The sequence below is a fragment of the Thamnophis sirtalis genome, unplaced genomic scaffold (genome assembly GCF_051295495.1).
Source record: "Thamnophis sirtalis isolate CommonGarterSnake01/CBP01778 unplaced genomic scaffold, rThaSir2_p1.2 scaffold_5, whole genome shotgun sequence".
NCBI classification, from domain to species: Eukaryota; Metazoa; Chordata; class Lepidosauria; order Squamata; family Natricidae; genus Thamnophis; species Thamnophis sirtalis.
In genome coordinates this window covers 110,810,456-110,832,029 of record NW_028261385.1, presented here as the reverse complement: position 1 = coordinate 110,832,029, position 21,574 = coordinate 110,810,456, and the positions used below count along the sequence as shown (strand labels likewise).

At 39.2% G+C, this 21,574-nt stretch overlaps 1 protein-coding gene across 19 annotated transcripts in view; it reads left to right on the top strand.

The window, feature by feature from the left end:
- Positions 1-2,878: 2,878 nt before the first annotated feature.
- SUPT20H (SPT20 homolog, SAGA complex component) overlaps positions 2,879-21,574 on the top strand; it is a 39,044-nt gene continuing 20,348 nt past the window's right edge. For 4 of the 19 annotated variants that reach the window (XR_015696787.1, XM_087716550.1, XM_087716552.1 and 1 more), the window contains exons 1-13: positions 2,881-2,905; positions 4,639-4,754; positions 5,889-5,924; positions 7,461-7,519; positions 7,598-7,664; positions 8,608-8,737; positions 13,642-13,745; positions 14,819-14,935; positions 15,032-15,085; positions 16,595-16,734; positions 17,732-17,888; positions 17,979-18,035; positions 18,572-18,643. Coding sequence is in view for 16 of the 19 variants with exons in the window: in XM_087716550.1 (XP_087572676.1) it covers positions 4,749-4,754; positions 5,889-5,924; positions 7,461-7,519; positions 7,598-7,664; positions 8,608-8,737; positions 13,642-13,745; positions 14,819-14,935; positions 15,032-15,085; positions 16,595-16,734; positions 17,732-17,888; positions 17,979-18,035; positions 18,572-18,643 (999 nt within the window). In the remaining 3 variants the exon portion in view is untranslated. Of the gene's footprint in view, positions 2,906-3,652; positions 3,673-4,638; positions 4,755-5,888; positions 5,925-7,460; positions 7,520-7,597; positions 7,665-8,607; positions 8,738-13,641; positions 13,746-14,818; positions 14,936-15,031; positions 15,086-16,594; positions 16,735-17,731; positions 17,889-17,978; positions 18,036-18,571; positions 18,644-21,574 lie in introns of those variants that run through there. The other 15 variants (XR_015696789.1, XR_015696788.1, XM_087716555.1 and 12 more) reach the window with 7 other exon arrangements.

Below are 21,574 nucleotides of genomic sequence, written 5' to 3'. Positions count from 1 at the left end.
AGACCTCATTTTGAAACAACCAACACATCTTGACAAAGAGAGATGACCATGCATGGAAGGGGACGAAACTCTACATCCCAGAATCCCTACGCACCCAAGTCTCCAAAAGAGCCATGACGCCAAACCGGCAGGCCACTTTGGATTCCTAAAGACATTACATTTAACCCATAGGCAGTTCTGGTGGCCTGCAATAAGGAAATATGTGGACAGTTACGTGAAAAGTTGTACCATCTGTGCCACAATGAAGAGGGGACTGGGAAAACCTCCCAGATTGCTGCAACCAGTAGCAGAGCCAACAAGACTGTGAGAGGTGATCGCAATTGATTTTATAGTAGAGTTGCCAAAAAGTGGGTGAAACATGGTGATTTGGACTGTAATAGACCTGTTCTCCAAACAGGCATACCCTGCAGAGGACTACCCTCAGCTCACTAGCTGACCAAACTGTTCCTGAAGAACATCTACCACCTGCATGGAGTACCTCGAACTATTATCGCAGACAGAGGGGTCCAGTTCACAGCTAAGTTCTGGAGGGAGTTCCTGCAGTCCATTGGGTCATCCCAGGGCCTTAGCTTGGCTTTTCACCTGAGCACCAATGGGGGGGGCAGAGAGACTGCATGCTATGGTGGAACAGTACCTGAGGTGCTACGTGAACTATCAGGAGTCCAATTGGGCAGACCTTCTGTCTTTCGCTGAGGTTGTGTATAATAATGCTGTTCACAGCAGCACGGGACTAACACCATTCAAAGTAGTAAGCGGCATGGACATCGTTCCAATGCCTGAGTATCCAAGGGATCCCCCTTCCTCAGTCAGTTTGACTGACTGGATATCAATGCTAAAAGCAACCTCGGGTGGAAGGAAGATTTTCAATCCTTTTTGACAAGGAAAATCAATGGAGAAGCAACAGAAATTCAGAAGTTGCTCCTGCTCCTACTGCTTTTTTGCCCACCCATCAGGGGTGGGTTTCGACCGGTTCGCACCGGTCCCTGCGATCCAGTTGGTCGCCGAACCCGGAAGTAAGTAACTTCCGGGAACGGCGAAGCCCCCCCCCGCGCCCGCCTGCACACCCGCGCCCGCTCCTTACCCGGTTTTTACTAATTCTGCGCTTCTACGCATGCGCAGAACGCATACAGCGCCTGCGCGATCCTCCAGGAGCAGCTGGAGCATCGCGCAGATGCTAGTACGCATGCGCGTGCCACGCACATGCGCGAGGACACCACGTGCGTGCGCGAGGATGCCGCGTGCGTGCGCGAGGACGCCGCGTGCGTGCGCAAGGACGCCACGTGCGTGTGCGAGGACGCCGCATGCGCGCGCGAGGACGCCGCCGGCCTCATTCCAACCGAACCGGTTGGAACGGGGCGAGAAACCCACCCCTGCCACCCATGGTTATTCGGTTTCTCTGTTTAGGTAAGAAAACATCTCTGAATTCAAGGGGATGGGTTGTTTAGTTGCATATTGGTGTTGACATTGGCTGTTAAATGTTTCATTCTAAGAGTCACTTGGGGATATCTAGTGCAAAATACAGATTACAATTGATTTTTTCAATCAACAACTGTAATTCCATTTTGTTTGTTGAAATCTTCTGAGATTGCTTGAAACCTTTTGATTTATCACCAATGTTCAGCAATTTCTCAATGATATTGTTCTCCCCAAATGGTAATTTTGAAGTCTACAGTATGCTGGGATTGAAACTGTCTAATATCACTTTGTCCTGATCACTTTGGACTGTCCTGATGTCAAACTTGTGACTATTAATTGTTGTATACATGACATTTGTCCTATATAAAATCCAGAGGGAAATTGCTGGGAGATAATGGCATCAATCACATTGGAAGAAGAGCCTGTAAAGGATTTTAATCTGTATTTCTTGAGGCCTATGATGGTGGTATAGATGTAAAGACAAAACAAATATCTAGATTTTTTTACTCAAATCCTTCAAACTTTGTGAAAATGAATTAATGAATACAAACTCTTAAGACAAATCCAGGACAAATAGGTTTGTTATGTATCTTTCCACCTTTATCCTAATTTATTTCCTAGTCACCTAGTCATCTGATGAAATGAGCTGCGACTCACAAAAGCTTATGACTTTTAATAAAATTTGTTAGTCAAAGAGAGACTTCTGATTTCTTACCATTAACATACTTTTCCCACATTCAATGAATACTAAGGGGACAGTTAATTTATTGTACAATAGGAAAGAGTGCTGGTCAATAATTAATGTCTTTTTCTGAAGTTGCTTGTTTCTATGTTTTTTGAAAGACAAGATAGGTATGAGGTGGTGTGAATCTGAAAAGTACCTGAAATGTTTTGTTTGAATGTATAGTCACTTTGGTCCTTCATGTTAAACCTGGAGCATTCACACACATCACTTGATAAAGCCTAGTGACATCTATAGCCTGTATCATCAGCCTCATTTTCTATAAAGTTTCAGAAAACTTCCATTCCATTATTTCCTATAATATTCCTGTCATTTGATTTAAAAATTCACATTTTTCACCCAATAAGAGAACCACCTATTCATATAGGAATAGCACTAAATTCCTTTCATCTGTGTATCTTTTGCTTTTGGATGAATATTTTACAGTCAACTTTACACGATTTCAGCTCCACGGAAACGGTGCCGGTTGACTGACAGCAATCATAATAATGTGATTTATTTTGTATGTGTTATGTATTACTATTACCAACTATGATAATTGAGAATAACGATAACACGGACTTTGAGAGCCTGCCAGGTCGACTTCGCTCGAATTAATTTGAACTCCATAAAAAACACTAAAAATAAACCTCCCTCAGTTCCTATGACGACCGTCGCGGCGTTCCATCCGGCTACGTTAATTCCCATCTAAAAGATTCCGGAAGTGCTTATAGCGGAAGTTGCAAGAGGGTGGAAAGAAGGGGGAAGGTAGGTTTTAATCTTGTCTGCTGCTGCCGATGGTGTATATCTTTATGTGTGTGTTGGTGGTGGGTGGGTGGGCTTGAGGTTAGCTTCTGCTTTTTGTTTTCTAAAAACTGCTTAACTGTTCAGAAATGGAAAGCTACTTACAACTGCGGGATTGTGGACTGCAGGACGATAATACTACGTAGGCGACCGTTTTGCTATTTGATGTTTATTAATTTATTTCCGCAAAAAATATGCACTGCGATGGTCCGGTAACCACCTTTTGATTTAGTCCACGGCCATCCAGTAAATATTTTTGTTGTTTCTGCATACAGATTTCAACCCAAGATTTCCCAGTTTAACATATCAATTGCTGTATTGGGCTGACTGGTAAAATAAATTCTGTAGGGAGAAAAGCCCATCAAACTTTATCAGAAAAGGTAGACACAACAGTTATGTTAGGGTGTCAAGAAAGATAACACAGTTCTGTGTGCTTTTCTATAGGAATTGATCATGCTGCATCTAAAGAGAAATACACATAGATGGACATGTACAATAACACAGCCTAAGATTTATTATGGGAAAAGTTGTCAAGAAAAGATGAAAATAATTGTCTGGTTTACTAGACAATTGCTCAAAGTGTTTAACAAACTCAAAAATACATAAGACCAATAGTTAATATATTAATTACTCTCTTGAACCCATTTTCTTTCCAATTTTGTTTCCTGAAATCAGTTGATCAGTCAGATGTTGGAGACTACTTGAGAATCAAATACAATCAAAATTTTCAAGTATGTCATTCTGTAGAGATGCTAGTTCCATTTTCAATTTTACCAAAGATGTAACTTAGTAGCAAGGGCAACAATAAAGCTAATATCTTAGTATAAATTGCTATCTAATGTATCTGATGAGGCAAAGACCAGATTATGGCTTCTGGATAATGCAGGAACCCTAATTTCTTCTTTCCTCTCAGGTACATCCAAATTTGCAATCTATTTGCATTTTCAGAATTCAAGTGAAGCTGTTGAGAAATAAGTTCAATACATAATTTGCATTCCTAGCCAAAGTTTTTTTTCTTTTAAGATAGAACCCTCTTGAATTAGCTGGTTAGTAAGTTTCTAAAAGCTAATCTCCATGTTCTTGAATGTTAGCCTTTAAGTGAATTATAACAACCTATAAGAATCGATAATGTTGTAGGAAGAACAAAAAGTGAATAGTTTCAAGCTTTTGTTCAGGCACTATACCAAATCATTATAGAACAGAGATTGTGTGAATGTACTTAATGATTTTAGATGTATTCAGTGTGTACCTCTAATCCTGTGGATTTTGTCTAAATCTGAATATGTTAATATATTTTATATATCAAAATTGTAATTTTGTTCAGGTAAGGACCAATGTTTGTTCTCCAGGGCATCATTACACATTTTGTAATTTAGTCTGATAAAAATGTTTGATTGTCTCCTCATTTATTTTGCCAATGTTAAATGAATAGTTTCTGTATTACTCTGTTCCCTCATTTGGTCCTATATCTCTTCAGTTGTGAATGCAAAAGGTGATAGAATATTAAGAATGCATTCTTCTAGCAGAACACTACTGAATCTAGTCTGTGTAATATGTTTGTATTTCATTTTTAGAAAATGTATATTCCAAATAATTGAAAAATAGTATACTGGTATTCTTATTTTTTTTGTATCTTAAATCTTATTTCCTTATTTCTTATATTGTACAATACATGTTTATTTCCTTATTTCTTTCAGTTGTAGAAATATTAAACATGGATGGACCTTAACAATTCAGATCCTGTGCCTCATTTCAGAATCTCAACAATTTTTTTAAAAAGTCATTGACTTTATCAATTAACTTCAGCATGATGGTAAGATTTTGAGGGTGTGGTATTGGCTTTTTTTGTATTTTAAATAATACATGGCTAAAGAGGGAAATATAAAGTATTTTGTTACTTTTGTTCTTTCCAATTTGATTTCCTGTATGGAGCTTCAAAAACTGGTTCAGCAAATAATGACCATAACCTTGGTTTACTTATATGCACAAATATCAAATATTGGATGAGCCGAGGTGGCGCAGTGGTTAGAGTGCAGCACTGCAGGCTACTTCAGCTGACTGCAGTTCGGCAGTTCGGCTGTTCAAATCTCACTGGCTCAAGGTTGACTCAGCCTTCCATCCTTCCGAAGTGGGTAAAATGAGGACCTGGATTGTTGGGGGCAATATGCTGACTCTGTAAACCGCTTAGGGAGGGCTGAAAGCCCTATGAAGCGGCATATAAGTCTAACTGCTATTGCTATCAGCCATATTTTTAGTTTTCCAATTATTTCAGGTTTTTTGACAGCTGCAGCACATTGCTGGCTCATACTCAAGTGGTGTTCTACTAGGACACTCTCTCACAATTAGTACTGTTAAGTCTGGTATTTTTTTCCTGCCTAAGTCCAGGATCTTACTTAATTACATTCGCCATGTTTAATACCAGAACTGATCAAAGTCCAAAGGATGATGAAGCAAAGTGAATGTGTTTAACATATATGGGCAGGATCAGGATTTTTTTCCTCTGACTGTTTTTTTTTTTAACAGTATGTTAAGCTATTTCAAGGATGCTTTGCAGTTTTCATGTATCTCTTGCTTCAAAAGGATAGAAACAGTGCCTCTGGCAGTTGTGCTTGGACATTTGACCAGTGGCCTCAAGTTATCTGCCTTTGGCAGTGATCCTTATATATCCTACTTCCCTGCTTTTGTTGTATTACAACCAAATGTAGATAAACTTTCACATTTAAACCAATATTGTGGTAATGGATTGCTTTCAGTCTATTCCTAACTTTTTACCCTGAAAACATGCTAAATTCCAGTAGGACTTTTCTTCCACCTTGTTATATGAAGGATTTTTTAAGCCTTAGAAGATTAAATAATATATTAGCTTTTGTTGATTAATTACAACATTTTATTTGCTCAATTAATTATAATACTTATAAGAATAAGAATATTATTTTCATTTTTGCAGCAGCAGACTTTAGAAGTTGCACTGGATCGTGCGGAGGTAAATAATAGATTATCTAAATTATATAGGCTTTTCTGATTATAGCACTAGCAGTAGAAAAGACCGTTGTTCTACTCATGATAGTTTCATTTAGAAGTATATGAAAAACATATAATTCCTAAACAATTAAACTGCTTTATTATAAACATTTGTAATAACATCTACAGGTAGACCTCAACCTATGACTCCAAAATTTATGTTGTTAAGTGAGACATTTGTTAACTGAGTTTTGCCCCATTTTATTACCTTTCTTGGCACAGTTGTTAAGTGAACATTGCAGTTAAGTTAGTAAGACAATTGTTAAGTGAATCTGGCTTCCCCATTGGTTGCAAAAGGGGATCACATGAGTTGAACATAGCAACGGTCATAAGTACGAACCAGTTCCAACCATCTGAATTTTCAGCACATGATCATGGGGGGGGGGTGCTACAAAGGTCGTAAGTGTGAAAAATGGTCATGTCACTTTTTTCAGTGCCATTGTAACTTTGAACAGTTCATTAAATGAACTGTTGTAAGTCAAGGATTATCTGTATTCCTGTTTGATAATGCCCACTATACTCTAGAACAGTGTTTTTCAACCTTTTTTGTGCAAAGGCACACTTTTTTCATGAAAAAAATCGCGAGGTACACCACCATTAGAAAATGTTAAAAAAAATTAACTCTGTGCCTATATTGACTATATATAAAGTAATTTTCCCACGGCACACCTTACACTATGTCACGGCACACTAGTGTGCCACGGCACAGTGGTTGAAAAACACTGCTCTAGAAAGATTCAAGAGGTGTAATTTTGTTACTGATTACTATAGCTTGAATTATTTTAGATTTCTCTGATTTTTTATGGATTTTTTATGGATAAATAATATATTGCAAAACTCAAGAAATGAAACATTACATGGTCTATGGGAAGTGTAGTTGAATTATAGTTGAAATGAGGATAACATTAGGCAAAATTCTAAGTTTATACAGGTAGTCCTTGACTTACAGCCATTTATTGACTTTTCAAGTTACAACAATACTGGAAACAAGTGACTTATGACTAGTTTTTACATGTACAATCATTGCAACATCCTCATGATCACATGATCAAAATTTGTTTGCTTGACAACTTGCATGTATTTATGATAGTTGCACTATCCTGGGATCATGTGATCACAATTTGTAACCTTCCCAGCAGTCTTCCAATAAGCAAAGTTAATGGGAGAGTCAGATTCGCTTCATGCTGTGTTATTCATTTAATAACTGCATGATTCTCTTAATATCTTCAGTAGTTGCTTAACTAAAATAAAAAAAGTAATAAGATGAGGCACAACTTACATAACAACTGCCTCATTTAGCAACAAACATTCTGGGCTCAATTGTGTTCATAAGCCAAGAACTACCTGTATTCTATTCCACTTTCCTCCTCCAGTTTATTTGACATATCAATAATAAGTGAATTGTATTCCGCAATTATATAAATACTTGAAATTATGTGTGCATTTGTGCATTGCTAATATATTTTTAACATATTAACATTCATACACTTTTTTTCAGTATATCATTGAAAGTGCTCGCCAGCGCCCTCCAAAACGAAAGTATTTATCTAGTGGGAGGTAAGAAATATTTAGTGCATTTTTCTTACTTTAACGGATGAAAATGTTTACTCAAGAGCTTTTTCTTTCTAATTCCAGAAAATCAGTATTTCAAAAGTTATATGAATTGTATCTAGAAGAATGTGACAAGGAGCCTGAAATAAAGGTAAGTGAAATCTCATTGTCAGATGTCTATTTTATGTTTTTCATAATGGACCAGGAAAGGCCAGTTTCACATAACTATTCTGTTCATAGATTGTAGTAGCATTAAAAACATTCAGGGAGATGTCAGCATGGTTGGTTTGTCTCATGAAGAATTTCTACCCTTGAATGTCCATTCAGTTTGTGGAGGAGGAAGAGCAACCACTTTCTGAATATAAAATATGGGAGTATCTAAATGTGGAGAAGATGTATCATACTGTTCTCAGATACCTATTACAGAGGATTAGAACTTCCTATTATTCTACCGAAGTGCCAGTGCCAGTGATCATGTCATGTTCACTTGGTGATTATCAGTTTTAAACAAATTTTCTCCCTTAGTGTTTCAGATTGCTCTGAGCTCCACAGGTAACATATATGGGAAACAAACATGATGCTTCTTTGGCTGCTGGCTAGCATTGTAATTCTCAGGGCAAATTATATTAATCACAGGAATAGCCATGTCTTATTTGATTACATTTTCTGACTAGTTGCAGCTGAAAATAACAAGTATCTTAAGTTTGAACAATATAGTTAACTATATTGTAAATGTAAATTTACATGAAAATAAACATGGGTGTTTTATTTTGTAAGAAACATTATTTTGGAAGAAACACTAGCAACTGTTTTCACAATAAAGCTGCCTTTACTGTGTCTTGTGAACTTGGCCAGTGAGCATAAGTTTTCCCAATCAAATAAATTGTAACCCCGATACAAGTGGTCCTTGATCAATCATTAAGTGGACTACTTGTATTGGCATGAAAGGTAGAAAATAATAAATAGCTTTTATTTGGAGCAGGGTTTGTGTTGGTCTTGTCATTGACTTGGAACATTTTAAATATAAATACATAGATTGTGCTAATCTAGTTTTATATCCCTGTTTTTCATGAATTGTTGCCCACATTTTAAAGCAGAAGCTGAGACGAAATGTGAACTTGTTGGAGAAGCTAGTCATGCAAGAGACGTTGTCATGCCTAGTAGTGAATCTTTATCCAGGAAATGAAGGATATTCCTTGATGCTGAGAGGAAAGAATGGCTCAGGTAAAACAAGCATTGTTGGCTTTTAAATCTTTCTTTGATCTAAATAGTGTCTCTTTTAATACACACTGTGAACAATTATTAGGCAAGTTGTATTTTGGAGGATTAATTTTATTATTGAACAACTACAGTGCAATAAACCTCAAACCTGAATATTTAGGAAAGCAAAAGTGAGGTTTTGGCTTTCTTAGCAGAATATCTATGTGTGCACAATTAGTGTGCAGGACACGGATCTTGCTTCTCCCCCGCCCCCAACCTGCCACCCCTCGCTACAGGGACGTCAGGGAAGGGAAGCAGGAAGGCAGCCATTACCATTGGGGGGGGAGGTGTTCTTTTTGTGCAGGAGGGAATGGGGTGTGAGGCGCATTGCTGGCCTGCCACCTCCCCCCCCCCAATAGTAAAGGCAGCCTGCCTGGTTCCCTTCCCCACCGTCCCTTTAACGAGGGGTGGCAGGTGGTGGGGGGGAATGTGAGGCCCATGTCCTAGCATTATCGGAGACTGACAGCTCCGGTGCGTTCCTTGCCGTTTTGTCCAGGGAAACTCCTTGTAAAAAAAACCTCATGAGTTCAACTTGCAAGTTTTTTTTTACAAGGGGCTTCCCTGGACGAAACAGCAAGGAACGCAATGGAGCTGTCAGTCTATGATAGCACTAGGACGCGCACCTTGCGTTCCCCCCCAACCTGCCACCCTCCTCTAAATTGGTAGAAATTGCTAGAAATGAATCTTTGTGAGACTCTAAACAAATGAGAGAATGGGGGGAGGGAAATGAAGGCAGAGGAAATAGAGAGAAATTGTGGGCTGGTTGCCGGCAGAGTGTACAACCATAGAGCATATGCCCAGAGCGGCCACTGCAGGAAGACTCGGCAGCCTACTTCCACAGAAAAAGCCAAGCTGGGATGGCAGGGGCAGGCCGCAGCAGTGGAGGTGCCCTGGCTCTGCAGGGAGAGCTGGGCCAGGGCATAGCAAGGCTGGAAGGCAGGCGATCGAGGAGTGGAACAGCCGCTTGGCAAATGCCCTCTCCAGCTGGGCACAACACCGCTCACTGACCTAGCGGTATCCCGAAGGCACCAAGCAACGCAAGTGCCTCCCCCCCCCCCGGTTCCTGCGGCTTGATGCCTTCGGGATACCAGTAGGTTGGTGAGTGTTGCTCTGCCTGGCCAGAGGGGGGGGGGCGTTGTCTAGGGGGCTTATTTTCAGGGGGGGCTTATATTTTTGCTCACCTGAAAAATGTGGCATGGCCTTAGTTTCAAGGTATGTCGTATTTTCGGGGAAACGGTATGCAACTAAATAAAAAATGAAAATTTTTCCATCTTACTTGTTTATTTGCATCTGTTAAAGTGAGAATAATAACTCAAAATGTACAAATAAACATTTCTGATGTTTCAAAAAAAAAATCAAATGACCAATGTAGACACTTTTTTTTTCAAGAACAATCATAAACCTTCCATTCATGGAGTCTGTCAGTTTCTTGATCTGTTGACAATCAACTTTTTGTGCAGCAGCAACCACAACCTCCCAGACACTGTTCAGAGAGGTGTACTGTTCTCCAGGGCATCGTGGGAGGGGTCACAATTGGGTTATTATCACAGCCTGAGTGGTCAAGACTGGGTGTCAGTCTTGAAGCCACGCCTCTTCCTCTGTAGTTTCAGTTTGTCACTCAGTCTGGTTGAGGTGACTATGATTAGAATTTGCTCCTGAGCAAATTTGCTCCTGAGCAAATTTTCTCTTTTACCTTAATTGGCTATTTTTCTAAATTTTTAAAGGAAAGCTGCTGGCATTGTAAGGGGACCGTTCCGTTGCCACCTGTTGAGGTACTGGAGCATCAGTTCAGCTTTCCGCTCCGGGCCATTAGCCACGCAAAGCCTAGGCAATTCCTGGCACTGAGAGTGACTGGCTTTGAGCAACTGATTCCAGTTGCTTCTCCAGTATCTTCTCCTATCGTCGCAAGTGATTTTTAGTCAAGCGGCTTCTTTGCCTTCGTCGCAGCACTCTGAAAGCTTTCAAATGGCCACGTATACTGGGTGGCCAATTTGGAGTGGCCACACAGGCTGGGGAGGCCATTTTGGAGTGGCTGTGTGGGCCCGGTGGCCATTTTGGTGACGTTGACCATGCCAGACGGAAACTTGAAGCAGCTGCGTGTGTTGGATGGCAGTGCGAGGAAGCCGTGGGTGCCAGACACTGCTGCAAGACAGCCACGTGGAGCTGCACTGCGGTGCCTGAGAGAGCAGTAGCCACTCCGGCTAGAGGGCCCTTCCATTGCCTCCATGAGAAGGTGCTGGCATGAGTATCTCCTGCGGGAGATAAAAATGGCGGACGCCAGGTCCGAACAGGAGGGTTCCCCTGGGGTTGCTGATTCTTCACCTGGCTACTCTTAGGAACAGTGCCGGCAACATGTGCTGGAGAAGAGGGTTGCTCAAGCACAGGGACAAAGGGAGGTGCAGGCACATAGGTCTAGCCCTTCTCCCAGGTCTAGATCACCAATTAGGCTCTCCAGTCCTCCACCTCCACTATCTCCTGTCGGACCTAGAAGCCATAGTCGACTGGAGGTTTCTCCTTCACCTTCTGTTATAGCAGCAATAGCAATAGCAGTGGACTTATATACCGCTTCATAGGCCTTTCAGGCCTCTCTAAGCGGTTTACAGAGAGTCAGCATATTGCCCCCAACAATCTGGGTCCTCATTTTACCCACCTCGGAAGGATGGAAGGCTGAGTCAACCCTGAGCCGGTGAGATTTGAACCGCTGACCTGCTGATCTAGCAGTAGCCTGCAGTGCTGCATTTAACCACTGCGCCACCTTGGCTCTCAGTGTTTCACTCAGTGCCATCAGGGATGTGATAGGAAATCCCCTGGAGGCCACTTCTAGGGATTATCTGATGCCTAGGCTCAGCCTAGCTCCCCAGAGAGACGCAGAGGAGGAAGCTGCAGGCCCTTATGAGGATCTGGCTGATCTGGATAATCTGCCAGAGAGCTTACAGAAGATAGTGACTTCAGCCATTTCCCTGGGCATTGCTTCAGGCATGAGGTTACAGAAGCGGTCAACCCAGGTTTCCAGAAAAGCAAAGGGGGGCACCAGAGCCCAGTCTTTGGGCCAATCATCGGTCCCTTGGGAGGTCCAGAGGCCAGCCTCTCCATCCCTCACTAGCGAGATATCACTGGTGGGGGAAGGTAGTTCACAAGGACCTTGAACTATCAGAGAACAAGGGGACACCTGTTCTAGATACCCCAGCCTTTCAGAGCTTCCCCCCCCCCCCGCCGCCTTCTTCAAGTCACTTCTCAACAAGGCTCGTTCCACTACCAAATTGGGCCCTGGAACTGCTGCTCCGGCTACTGCCACAACTCAGGATGAGCCTGGCAAGATCATGTTTTCTAAGACATCTACAGAAAAGGAGGAGGGTGCCTGATTCACCCCTTCTTCTGGAAGTTGTCAAGAACCAATGGGCTCATCCTGGGTCACCCCCGATCCCGGCAGCAATGATCGCTGGTTTTATAACACAGACAAGGAATTTTCAGATGCCCTACAGGTTCCAACAGTAGATGCTCTGGTCGCGGCTCTGGCCACATTCTCGGCCCTAGTTTCAGGGGATGTTGCGGACAAGCTTAAAACAGACAATAAAACGGCCGAACTCACCCTACACAAGACTTTGCAAGCATCGGCGTGAGCTATTAAGGCTGCGGCTGCAGCATCCTTTTTTAACTGTGCCACCTTATTGTGGCTACGTCAGCTGCAGAACCACATTCCCCTGATGACGCCCGCCTTGTTCAGTGGTGGTTGGATTTCGGCCTTCTTTACCTTCTGTGTACTCCGGGTAGGTTGCAGTTCTGAAATATGACAGCACTGGAGGATAATGGGTTCCTGGTAGCTTCAAATCTTTAACAGTTAATGTCTTTTTGCTCAACATGTTTCTTGCGACCCTGTTCACTATTTGCAAAAAAACATTTGATGCTTCTGTGATCATGTCCCAATATCTTAGCAATTTCAAGTTTCTAAAAACTGGCAATAGGTTTGGGAGTTGATTTTGAGTCTATCTTCAACTTGAAAAGATCCAACTAGCTCATCTTTCATAATACCAGCTCATACCAGTATCCCACCTCCACCTTGCTGGTGTCTGAGTTGAAGTGGAGCTCTGTATCAGTTGCTGATCCAGCCACGGGCCTGTCCATCTGGTCCGTCAAGAGTCACTCTCATCTAATGAGTCCATTAAAACCTTTGAAAAATCTGTCTTTAGATATTTCTTGGCCCAGTCTTGCCATTTCAACTTATGTGTCTTGTTCAGTGGTGGTTGGATTTCAGCTTTCCTTACCTTGGCCTGAGCACTGAACACCTTTTACTTCTGGGCACTCCAGGTAGGTTGCAGTTCTGGAATATGACAGCACTGGAGGATAATGGGTTCCTGGTAGCTTCAAATCTTTAGCAGTTAATATGCGTCTTTCTTCTCAACATGTTTCTTGCGACCCTGTTGACTATTTTCAACGAAGTGTTTGAAGGTTCTGTGATCACGTCCCAATATCTTAGCAATTTCGAGAGTGCTGCATCCCTCTGAAAGACTTTATACCATTTTTGACTTTTTAAAATCAGTTAAATCCCTCTTTTGGCTCATTTTGCCTGAGGAAAAGAAGCTGTTTAATAATTATGCACCCCTTGTTTAGGCCACCCCCTTCCTCATTACACAAATACACCTCACCTGATATGCTTATATCCACTAAGCTTTTGAGTTTATGCAGCTTGGAGTTGGAAAATATGCATAAAAATGATATATGGTTAAAATACTCACTTGCCTAATAATTGTGCACCAGTGTAATATTTTGAAATATTATTCCAGTAGGTGGAAGCCTGATTCAAAGCATATCAGAGTTGCTTTTGTTGTGAGTAATAGATGCTTGCTGAGTTTTATTTTGTTTTAAAACAGATTCAGAAACCATTCGACTTCCTTATGAAGAAGGAGAATTACTTGAATATTTGGATGCTGAGGAGCTACCCCCTATTTTAGTTGACCTTCTTGAAAAATCTCAGGTTTGAAAAGAATTTGCACGATTATTTGTGGATTTTAATGCATTTTTGGTGTAATGTCAACCCTACTTATGCATGTATGACAGTCAGTTGGGATATACACAGCTACCACTATGTAGGCAGTGTGTAGAACAAGAGTGATAGCTGTTAACAGACAAAACTGAACAGAGTAAATCTAGAAAAATTGCAACCTTAACAATTGTTCCATGTGGCAAGCCAATTTACAGTTAAACAGGAGAAGAAGATTGCTATTAGTTGTAGCAAAATAGAAATCCTAGTCTGGATTGACAGTAAAAAGATAAACATCCCTGACAAGATGTGTGCATATATAGATGTATGTTTCTTTGTAAAATCAAGGCTGTAATTCACCATTTATGATCCATATGACCCTAAGGCAAAATGGTTACTTAGATTTCTATAGTTGCTTTAGCCCCAAATATTATTTAAATTGCTAGTAATATTACTAGCAGCATTACACTAACCTACTTATTTTCACAAACTCATTTTAGAGTTCACATCAAAACACAGCTAAGGCAAACATAATTAATATAATATTTTATTTGACAAGCTATGATTTCTGATTCAGTGAGAAACCATGATTTGAATAATGCTTTGTTTAATACCTCAGTGAGTATGATTATGATTATATAAGTTCAAGGATAAAACAAGGCAAAATAAAACTAGATCGGCAGTGTACTAAGACTTAGTTTCTTATGCCCCCCCCCCCCCACTTAGTTCCTTTTTCTAGGGCATTTCTAAATTAAAAATTAGAAAGGAATTTATTTTGAATTATTGTTTGTCATATGCATCAAAGTTCATGTCATAATTTGACCAGAATTGTTCCTTAGTATATGATTTAGAACTTTGAGTTTGTCTAAAAAATTTGAAAGCAAGTATCATTTTTTATATGACCTGGTGCCATCCTAATTCTTCTGATATATTGATAGAAGATGCATTTAACAATTGTTCCTAAGATGTAATTATCATTTTGATTCTACTTAAGTATAATCATACTGTTAAAAATCTGTGTTAAAAACATTAATGACTGTGTAATTCTATGTTTATTTTCTAAACAGATTAATATTTTCCATTGTGGGAGTGTCATAACAGAAATACGTGACTATAGACAGTCTGGTAATCTGAAATCTCCAACGTATCAAAGCAAACACATTCTTTTGCGCCCAACAATGCAGGTAAACTCCTCATGCTTTCAAGAACTGCAATTGCTAAAGCTTCAATTAACTTTCATTTATATTTCATAACAAATGGTTACCCTCCTTTTTCCCTAGACCTTGATTTGTGATGTGCATTCTATTACAAGTGACAACCACAAGTGGACACAGGTAGAAACAAAGTTATATAAGCCTTGTGATATTATAAGTTGGTAGTCCAGAAATTTCTGAACTAAGATACATTTTTGGTGTAAGCTGTATTTCTGGTGTAAGACTGGTATTAGCTTATTCAATGAACCACCGAACAAATCATTTTCAAATAGCAAGCCTGTATTTGGAATATGATGGAATGTTCTTCCATAATGAAAACGAACATATCAGAAAAAAATACCACTTTTCCAAATATCTATGTTGAAAAATATTTTATTCAAAGGAAATTCATTCAAGTAAAGAATACAGGTAGTCCTCCGCAAAGAGTGCTTTGCGGCCCATAAAGCACTTCCGGTTGCACACACGGCTGTAGCATCTCATGGGTATATCACCATGATTTGCAATGTTTTTACCAGTTTCTAGTGTTACTTGCCAGTTTCCAGCAAAAATATGCCCATTCACAAGAATGGATTCAGATTTATGGCCATGTGATTTGTTTAATGACTGTTGTAAAAATGGTCATAAAATCATGTGGATGCCTTGACTTACGACCACAACTTACCACCCAAATTCCAATCCCAATTGTGGCCATAAGTTGTTGACTACCTATACAACTTAGGTGCAAGTTTAGCATCTTATTCAGAAACCAGAAATAAAAAGTGTGGACTTGGTTCCTAGTTGCAATTGTTTCTTATGGCAGAACATTTGAGTTACAGAATTAGAAGTTGGGGCTGCTTTCACATGCCATCTTTTATTGTCTTCTGGGAGACCTTTTGATCTTTCAGAATAACATACGGGGAGACAACAGCAAAAGAGGCTGCAAGGAGAAAGAAGTAGGAAAGCAATCAATAAGTATACTCCTATAGAGTCCCACTTGTTATCTGAACTGATATGATGGATGGCAAACAGTAGTTGTGTATGTGCTGCCATTCTTCTATGTGGCACACATTGTGTTAAGCAATATTTTATTTAATAATTCTTAGTTGAACAACCCATCAAATTAGTGTTTTAAATGAATACATAATCATTACTTATATGACCAATTTCTAGTTTGTTTTCCTTTTCTCTGATTAAGACATGATAGTAAATAGTTAATAAACAAATAGTTAATATTTGACAGCAACTGTAGCTCTTAAATTCTAGAAATTGAGCAATTTCTGACTTGCTGTACTTTTGTGTGTGTGTAACTAGAATATGGGTATTATTAAATATGTTACTAAAATAATGTTAAATATAAATTTATCTAATTCTAAAATGGCAGTACTACTCAGTCTTGAAAATTATTGGAACTAAAAAGTCAAACCCAATAGATTCAAAAGAAAACTTGTCTATTAATATTTACACATACAGTATGTTTAAGAATCAACTTAATCTAGCACATTGATAAGAATGAAACTAATTATTGTCTACATAAATATTGAAAATGAAATATATTGATTGACATCAGCGGACTAACTTGTAAAAATGTGCATATAAATTTAGCATTAAAGAATTATTGCTCTTTTAGAATCTTCTGCATTTGTGTTTTAGGAAGACAAACTTCTATTAGAAAGTCAACTGATACTGGCAACAGCAGAACCTCTGTGTCTAGATCCATCAATTGCTGTTACGTGCACAGCAAACCAGCTTTTGTATAATAAGCAAAAAATGAATACTCACCCAATGAAACGGTACTGGAAAATATTCATCTTTAGAGAATCTTTGCAACAGTTTGCTTTCTGTTATACTGGGGGAAAGGTTGATTACATTCAAGTTAGATAACTTTTAAAAACCTATACAATAACCTAGAATACTGAATGCAAATATATTTTAGGGAAAAAACCTTTGGATTTGCAATACAATTGTAAATTTATATTAATTAATAAAAGTTTTTTCCCTTTGGTTTAGTCGTATCCAATTCTCTGGATTAGGCCTGCAGTTTTCTTGCAAAGGTTTTTCAATAGTCACTTGCCATTGCCCCTCTCTCTAAGCTGAGAGAAAGTGACTGGCCAAAAGAAAGTGATAGCTCATCCAGCTATCTTTGTGTCAAACTCATGATGACACATTGTTATCACATGGCATATTGCAACTTCTGCCCCTTCACTAAATGTGGGTGTGGCCAGCGCATGATGTGGGCCGCGAGTTTGACACCCCTTGTCTAAGGCAAGACTAGAACTCACAGTCTCCTGGTTTCTGGCCTGGTGTCTTAACCCAGGGTTTTTCAACCACTGTGCCGTGGCACACTAGTGTGCCGTGACATAGTGTAAGGTGTGCCGTGGGAAAAAGACTTTATATATAGTCAATATAGGCACAGAGTTAAATTTTTTTAACATTTTCTAATGGTGGTGTGCCTCGTGATTTTTTTCATGAAAAAAGTGTGCCTTTGCACAAAAAAGGTTGAAAAACACTGTCTTAACCACTACAGAAAAGGAATTTTAAATACAATATATTTACAAATGTAATATATATATATTTACAAAATTAAATACAAATATTTTACAAATTGAAGATATAAGCTTACAATTGACTTAATTTCCTTGATTTAAAAGGAATTGCACAGCTTTGCAACTACATTATTAAATCATTAAATCATGATTTGTATATAATGCTTATAATGCTTATAAATGCTTGTACAAATGTGTTCAAAAATATAAATTTTCTTTACATGATCCTTGCAATATCTTACAGATGTTTCAAGAAATATTCCAGGCCATCTCTGAATTACCAGCAGGAGGTGTCTCAAAGTACCATTCCACCACAGTTCAAGCTATTTGATTATTTGCAAAAAAGAAAGGAGAGAAGAGGAAGCCAACAGTATGATCTCAAAATTTCCAAAGCTGGAAATGTATGCTTATTTTAAGAAGCTTTTAAAATAATACAGTTGTGAAATGTATCGATCCTGATGACCATTTATATATGTTTGCCCTTCTTTTAGTGTGTTGATATGTGGAAACAGAACCCCTGCTATTTGACAGCACCATCTGAAATAGATGTAAGTTTACAGATTTACAAGCTTTCCTTCTATCACCCAAGCTGGTGAAGGTGTTTCGGTGAAATCCTAAACCTGTTTGCTATTTTGTGGCAATTTAATTTATTCTAATTAACCCATTGCCTAATTATATAATTATTTAAAATGTTGAATATTTTTTATTTATTTTTAGAAATGAAGAATTCTTTTGCTGATGTCAGTAAATTTGTTGTGAGAGTTTTTCTGGGAATGTTTTATCCTCCCTATTTCTAAAGATGAATGTCATTACAAGTAATTTTTAAAAATCCTCATTAGAGTTATACGTAATCAACAGGTTAATCCAGCATAGATAATCTTTTGGGCTGAAAGGCTCAGCTAGAATAGGACTACATGTCTGTCTGGCTCCAGAGGAGATTGAACTATGTTGATTAGATTTCTTAAAATTACCAAAATGATAACTATTTTTTAAAAAAATAACTATATTATTTATAAAATGTATGCCTTATTCAAGTGTTGCTTTTATTCACTTGCACTTTAATTTGGTTTTCTTATTTCTCAAGGTGGAAAAATATGCTAAAGTGGAAAAATCTATGAAACCCGATGATTCACAACCAAGTGTCTGGCCAATTCATGTGAGTAGTAGTAAATTTTTAATTTCCAAGAACTTTTTTTTTTTTTAGCAAAAGTTGGAAATGCAATGTAATGAATAATTTGTTCATGATTGCATTTAGGTGACTAAAGGAAAATTCTGCAGATCATTTTCAATTATTCAGTAAAACAGAACACTTGTGAATTCTTCAAGTGGGCAACTTCTTAGCAATAGAATGTAATTGTGTATAAGCTGCTGTTGAGTGTGTGAATAAACCAGTTTATTGTATTCAGAATTCTATTGCGTCTCAACTATAGGTATCATACAGACAAAGATCAGTTGTCCAACAGCGATAATTCCAATCTTTTGCAATTAATAAAATTAAATTTTTATTTTATTAATTACAAAAAAAATATTTTATTTTATTTTCCATCTGCTCTGTCAAGAGTCACTCTCATCTCATTAGTCCATAAAACCTTTGAAAAATCTGTCTTCAGATATTTCTTGGCCCAATCTTGCCATTTCAACTTATGTGTCGTGTTCAGTGGTGGTCGGATTTCAGCCTTCTTTACCTTCTGTGTACTCTGGGTAGGTTGCAGTTCTGAAATATGACAGCATTGGAGGATAATGGGTTCCTGGTAGCTTCAAATCTTTAGCAGTTAATGTGTGTGTTTTTTTCTCAACATGTTTCTTGCGACCCTGTTCACTCTTTGCAACAAAACATTTGATGGTTCTGTGATCATGTCTTAATATCACATTGTCTGATTTGGAAAGAATTTTTTTGCAAATTATGGTGGAAAATAAGTATTTGGTCACCTACAAACAAGCAAGATTTCTGGCTCTCACAGACCTGTAACTTCTTCTTTAAGAGGCTCCTCTGTCCTCCATGCATTACCTGTATTAATGGCACCTGTTTGAACTTGTTAGCAGTATAAAAGACACCTGTCCACAACCTCAAACAGTCACACTCCAAACTCCACTATGGTGAAGACCAAAGAGCTGTCGAAGGACACCAGAAACAAAATTGTAGACCTGCACCAGGCTGGGAAGACTGAATCTGCAATAGGCAAGCAGCTTGGTATGAAGAAATCAACTGTGGGAGCAATAATTATAAAATGGAAGACATACAAGACCACTAATAATCTCCCCCGATCTGGGGCTCCACGGAAGATCTCACCCCATGGGGTCAAAATGATCACAAGAACGGTGAGCAAAAAATCCCAGAACCACACGCGGGGACCTAGTGAATGACCTGCAGAGAGCTGGGACCAACGTGACAAAGGCTACCATCAGTAACACACTACGCCACCAGAAACTTAGATCCTGCAGTGCCAGACATGTCCCCCTGCTTAAGTCAGTACATGCCCGGGCCCATCTGAAGTTTGCTAGAGAGCATTTGGATGATCCAGAAGAGGATTGGGAGAATGTCATATGGTCAGATGAAACCAAAGTAGAACTGTTTGGTAGAAACACAACTCGTCGTGTTTGGAGGAGAGAGAATGCTGAGTTGCATCCAAAGAACACCATACCTACTATGAAGCATGGGGGTGGCAACATCATGCTTTGGGGCTGTTTCTCTGCAAAGGGACCAGGACGACTGATCTGTGTACAGGAAAGAATGAATGGGACCATGTATCGTGAGATTTTGAGTGCAAACCTCCTTCCATCAGCAAGGGCATTGAAGATGAAACTTGGCTGGGTCTTTCAGCATGACAATGATCCCAAACACACTACCCGGGCAACGAAGGAGTGGCTTCGTAAGAAGCATTTCAAGGTCCTGGAGTGGCCTAGCCAGTCTCCAGATCTCAACCCCATAGAAAACCTTTGGAGGGAGTTGCAAGTCCGTGTTGCCCAGCAACAGCCCCAAAACATCACTGCTCTAGAGATCTGCATGAAGGAATGGACCAACATACCAGCAACAGTGTGTGCCAACCTTGTGAAGACTTACAGAAAACATTTGACCTCTGTCATTGCCAACAAAGGATATATATAACAAAGTATTGAGATGAACTTTTGATATTGACCAAATACTTATTTTCCACCATAATTTGCAAATAAATTCTTTCCAAATCAGCCAATGTGATTGTCTGGATTTGTTTTCTCATTTTGTCTCTCATAGTTGAGGTCTTCCTATGATGTCAATTACAGGCCTCTCTCATCTTTTTAAGTGGGATAACTTGCACAATTGGTGACTGACTAAATACTTTTTTGCCCCACTGTACATCACCTGATCTGCTTGTATTCACTAAGCCAGTGTTTCTCAACCTTGGCAACTTGAAGATGTCCGGACTTCAACTCCCAGAATTCCCCAGCCAGCATTCGCTGGCACTAAGCATTCAAGTTTATATAGTTTGGATGTGGAAAATATGCATATAAAGGATGATATGGTCAAAATGCTCACTTGCCTAATAACTATGCACGTGGTGTAGATGTTACCTGGCTCAATAGTAGTAACTATGAGAGGGATCTTGAAGTACTAGTGGACAATCACTTAAATATGAGCCAACAATGTGCTACAGCTCCCCAAAAAGCCAACACAGTTCTGTGCTGCATTATAGGATAGAATAAAGATCACGTACCACTTTATAATGCCTTGATAAGATCACACTTGCAATACTGCATCCAGTTTTGGTTGCCACGATGTAAAAAACATGTTGAGACTCTAGAAAGAGTGCAGAGAAGAGCAAGATGATTAGGGGCCTGGAGGCTAAAACATGAAGAACGGTTGCAGGAACTGTCTATGTCTAGTTTAATGAAAAGAAGGACTAGTAGTAACATGATAGCAGTGTTCCAATATCTCAGGGGTTGCCACAAAAAAGAGGGAGTCAAGCAATTCTCAAAAGCATCTGAAGGCAGGACAAGAAGCAAAGGAAGGAAACTAATCAAGGAGAGAAATAACCTAGAACTAAGGAGAAATTTCCTGACAGTTAGAACAATTAATCAGTAGAACAACTTGCCTCCAGATGTTGTGAAT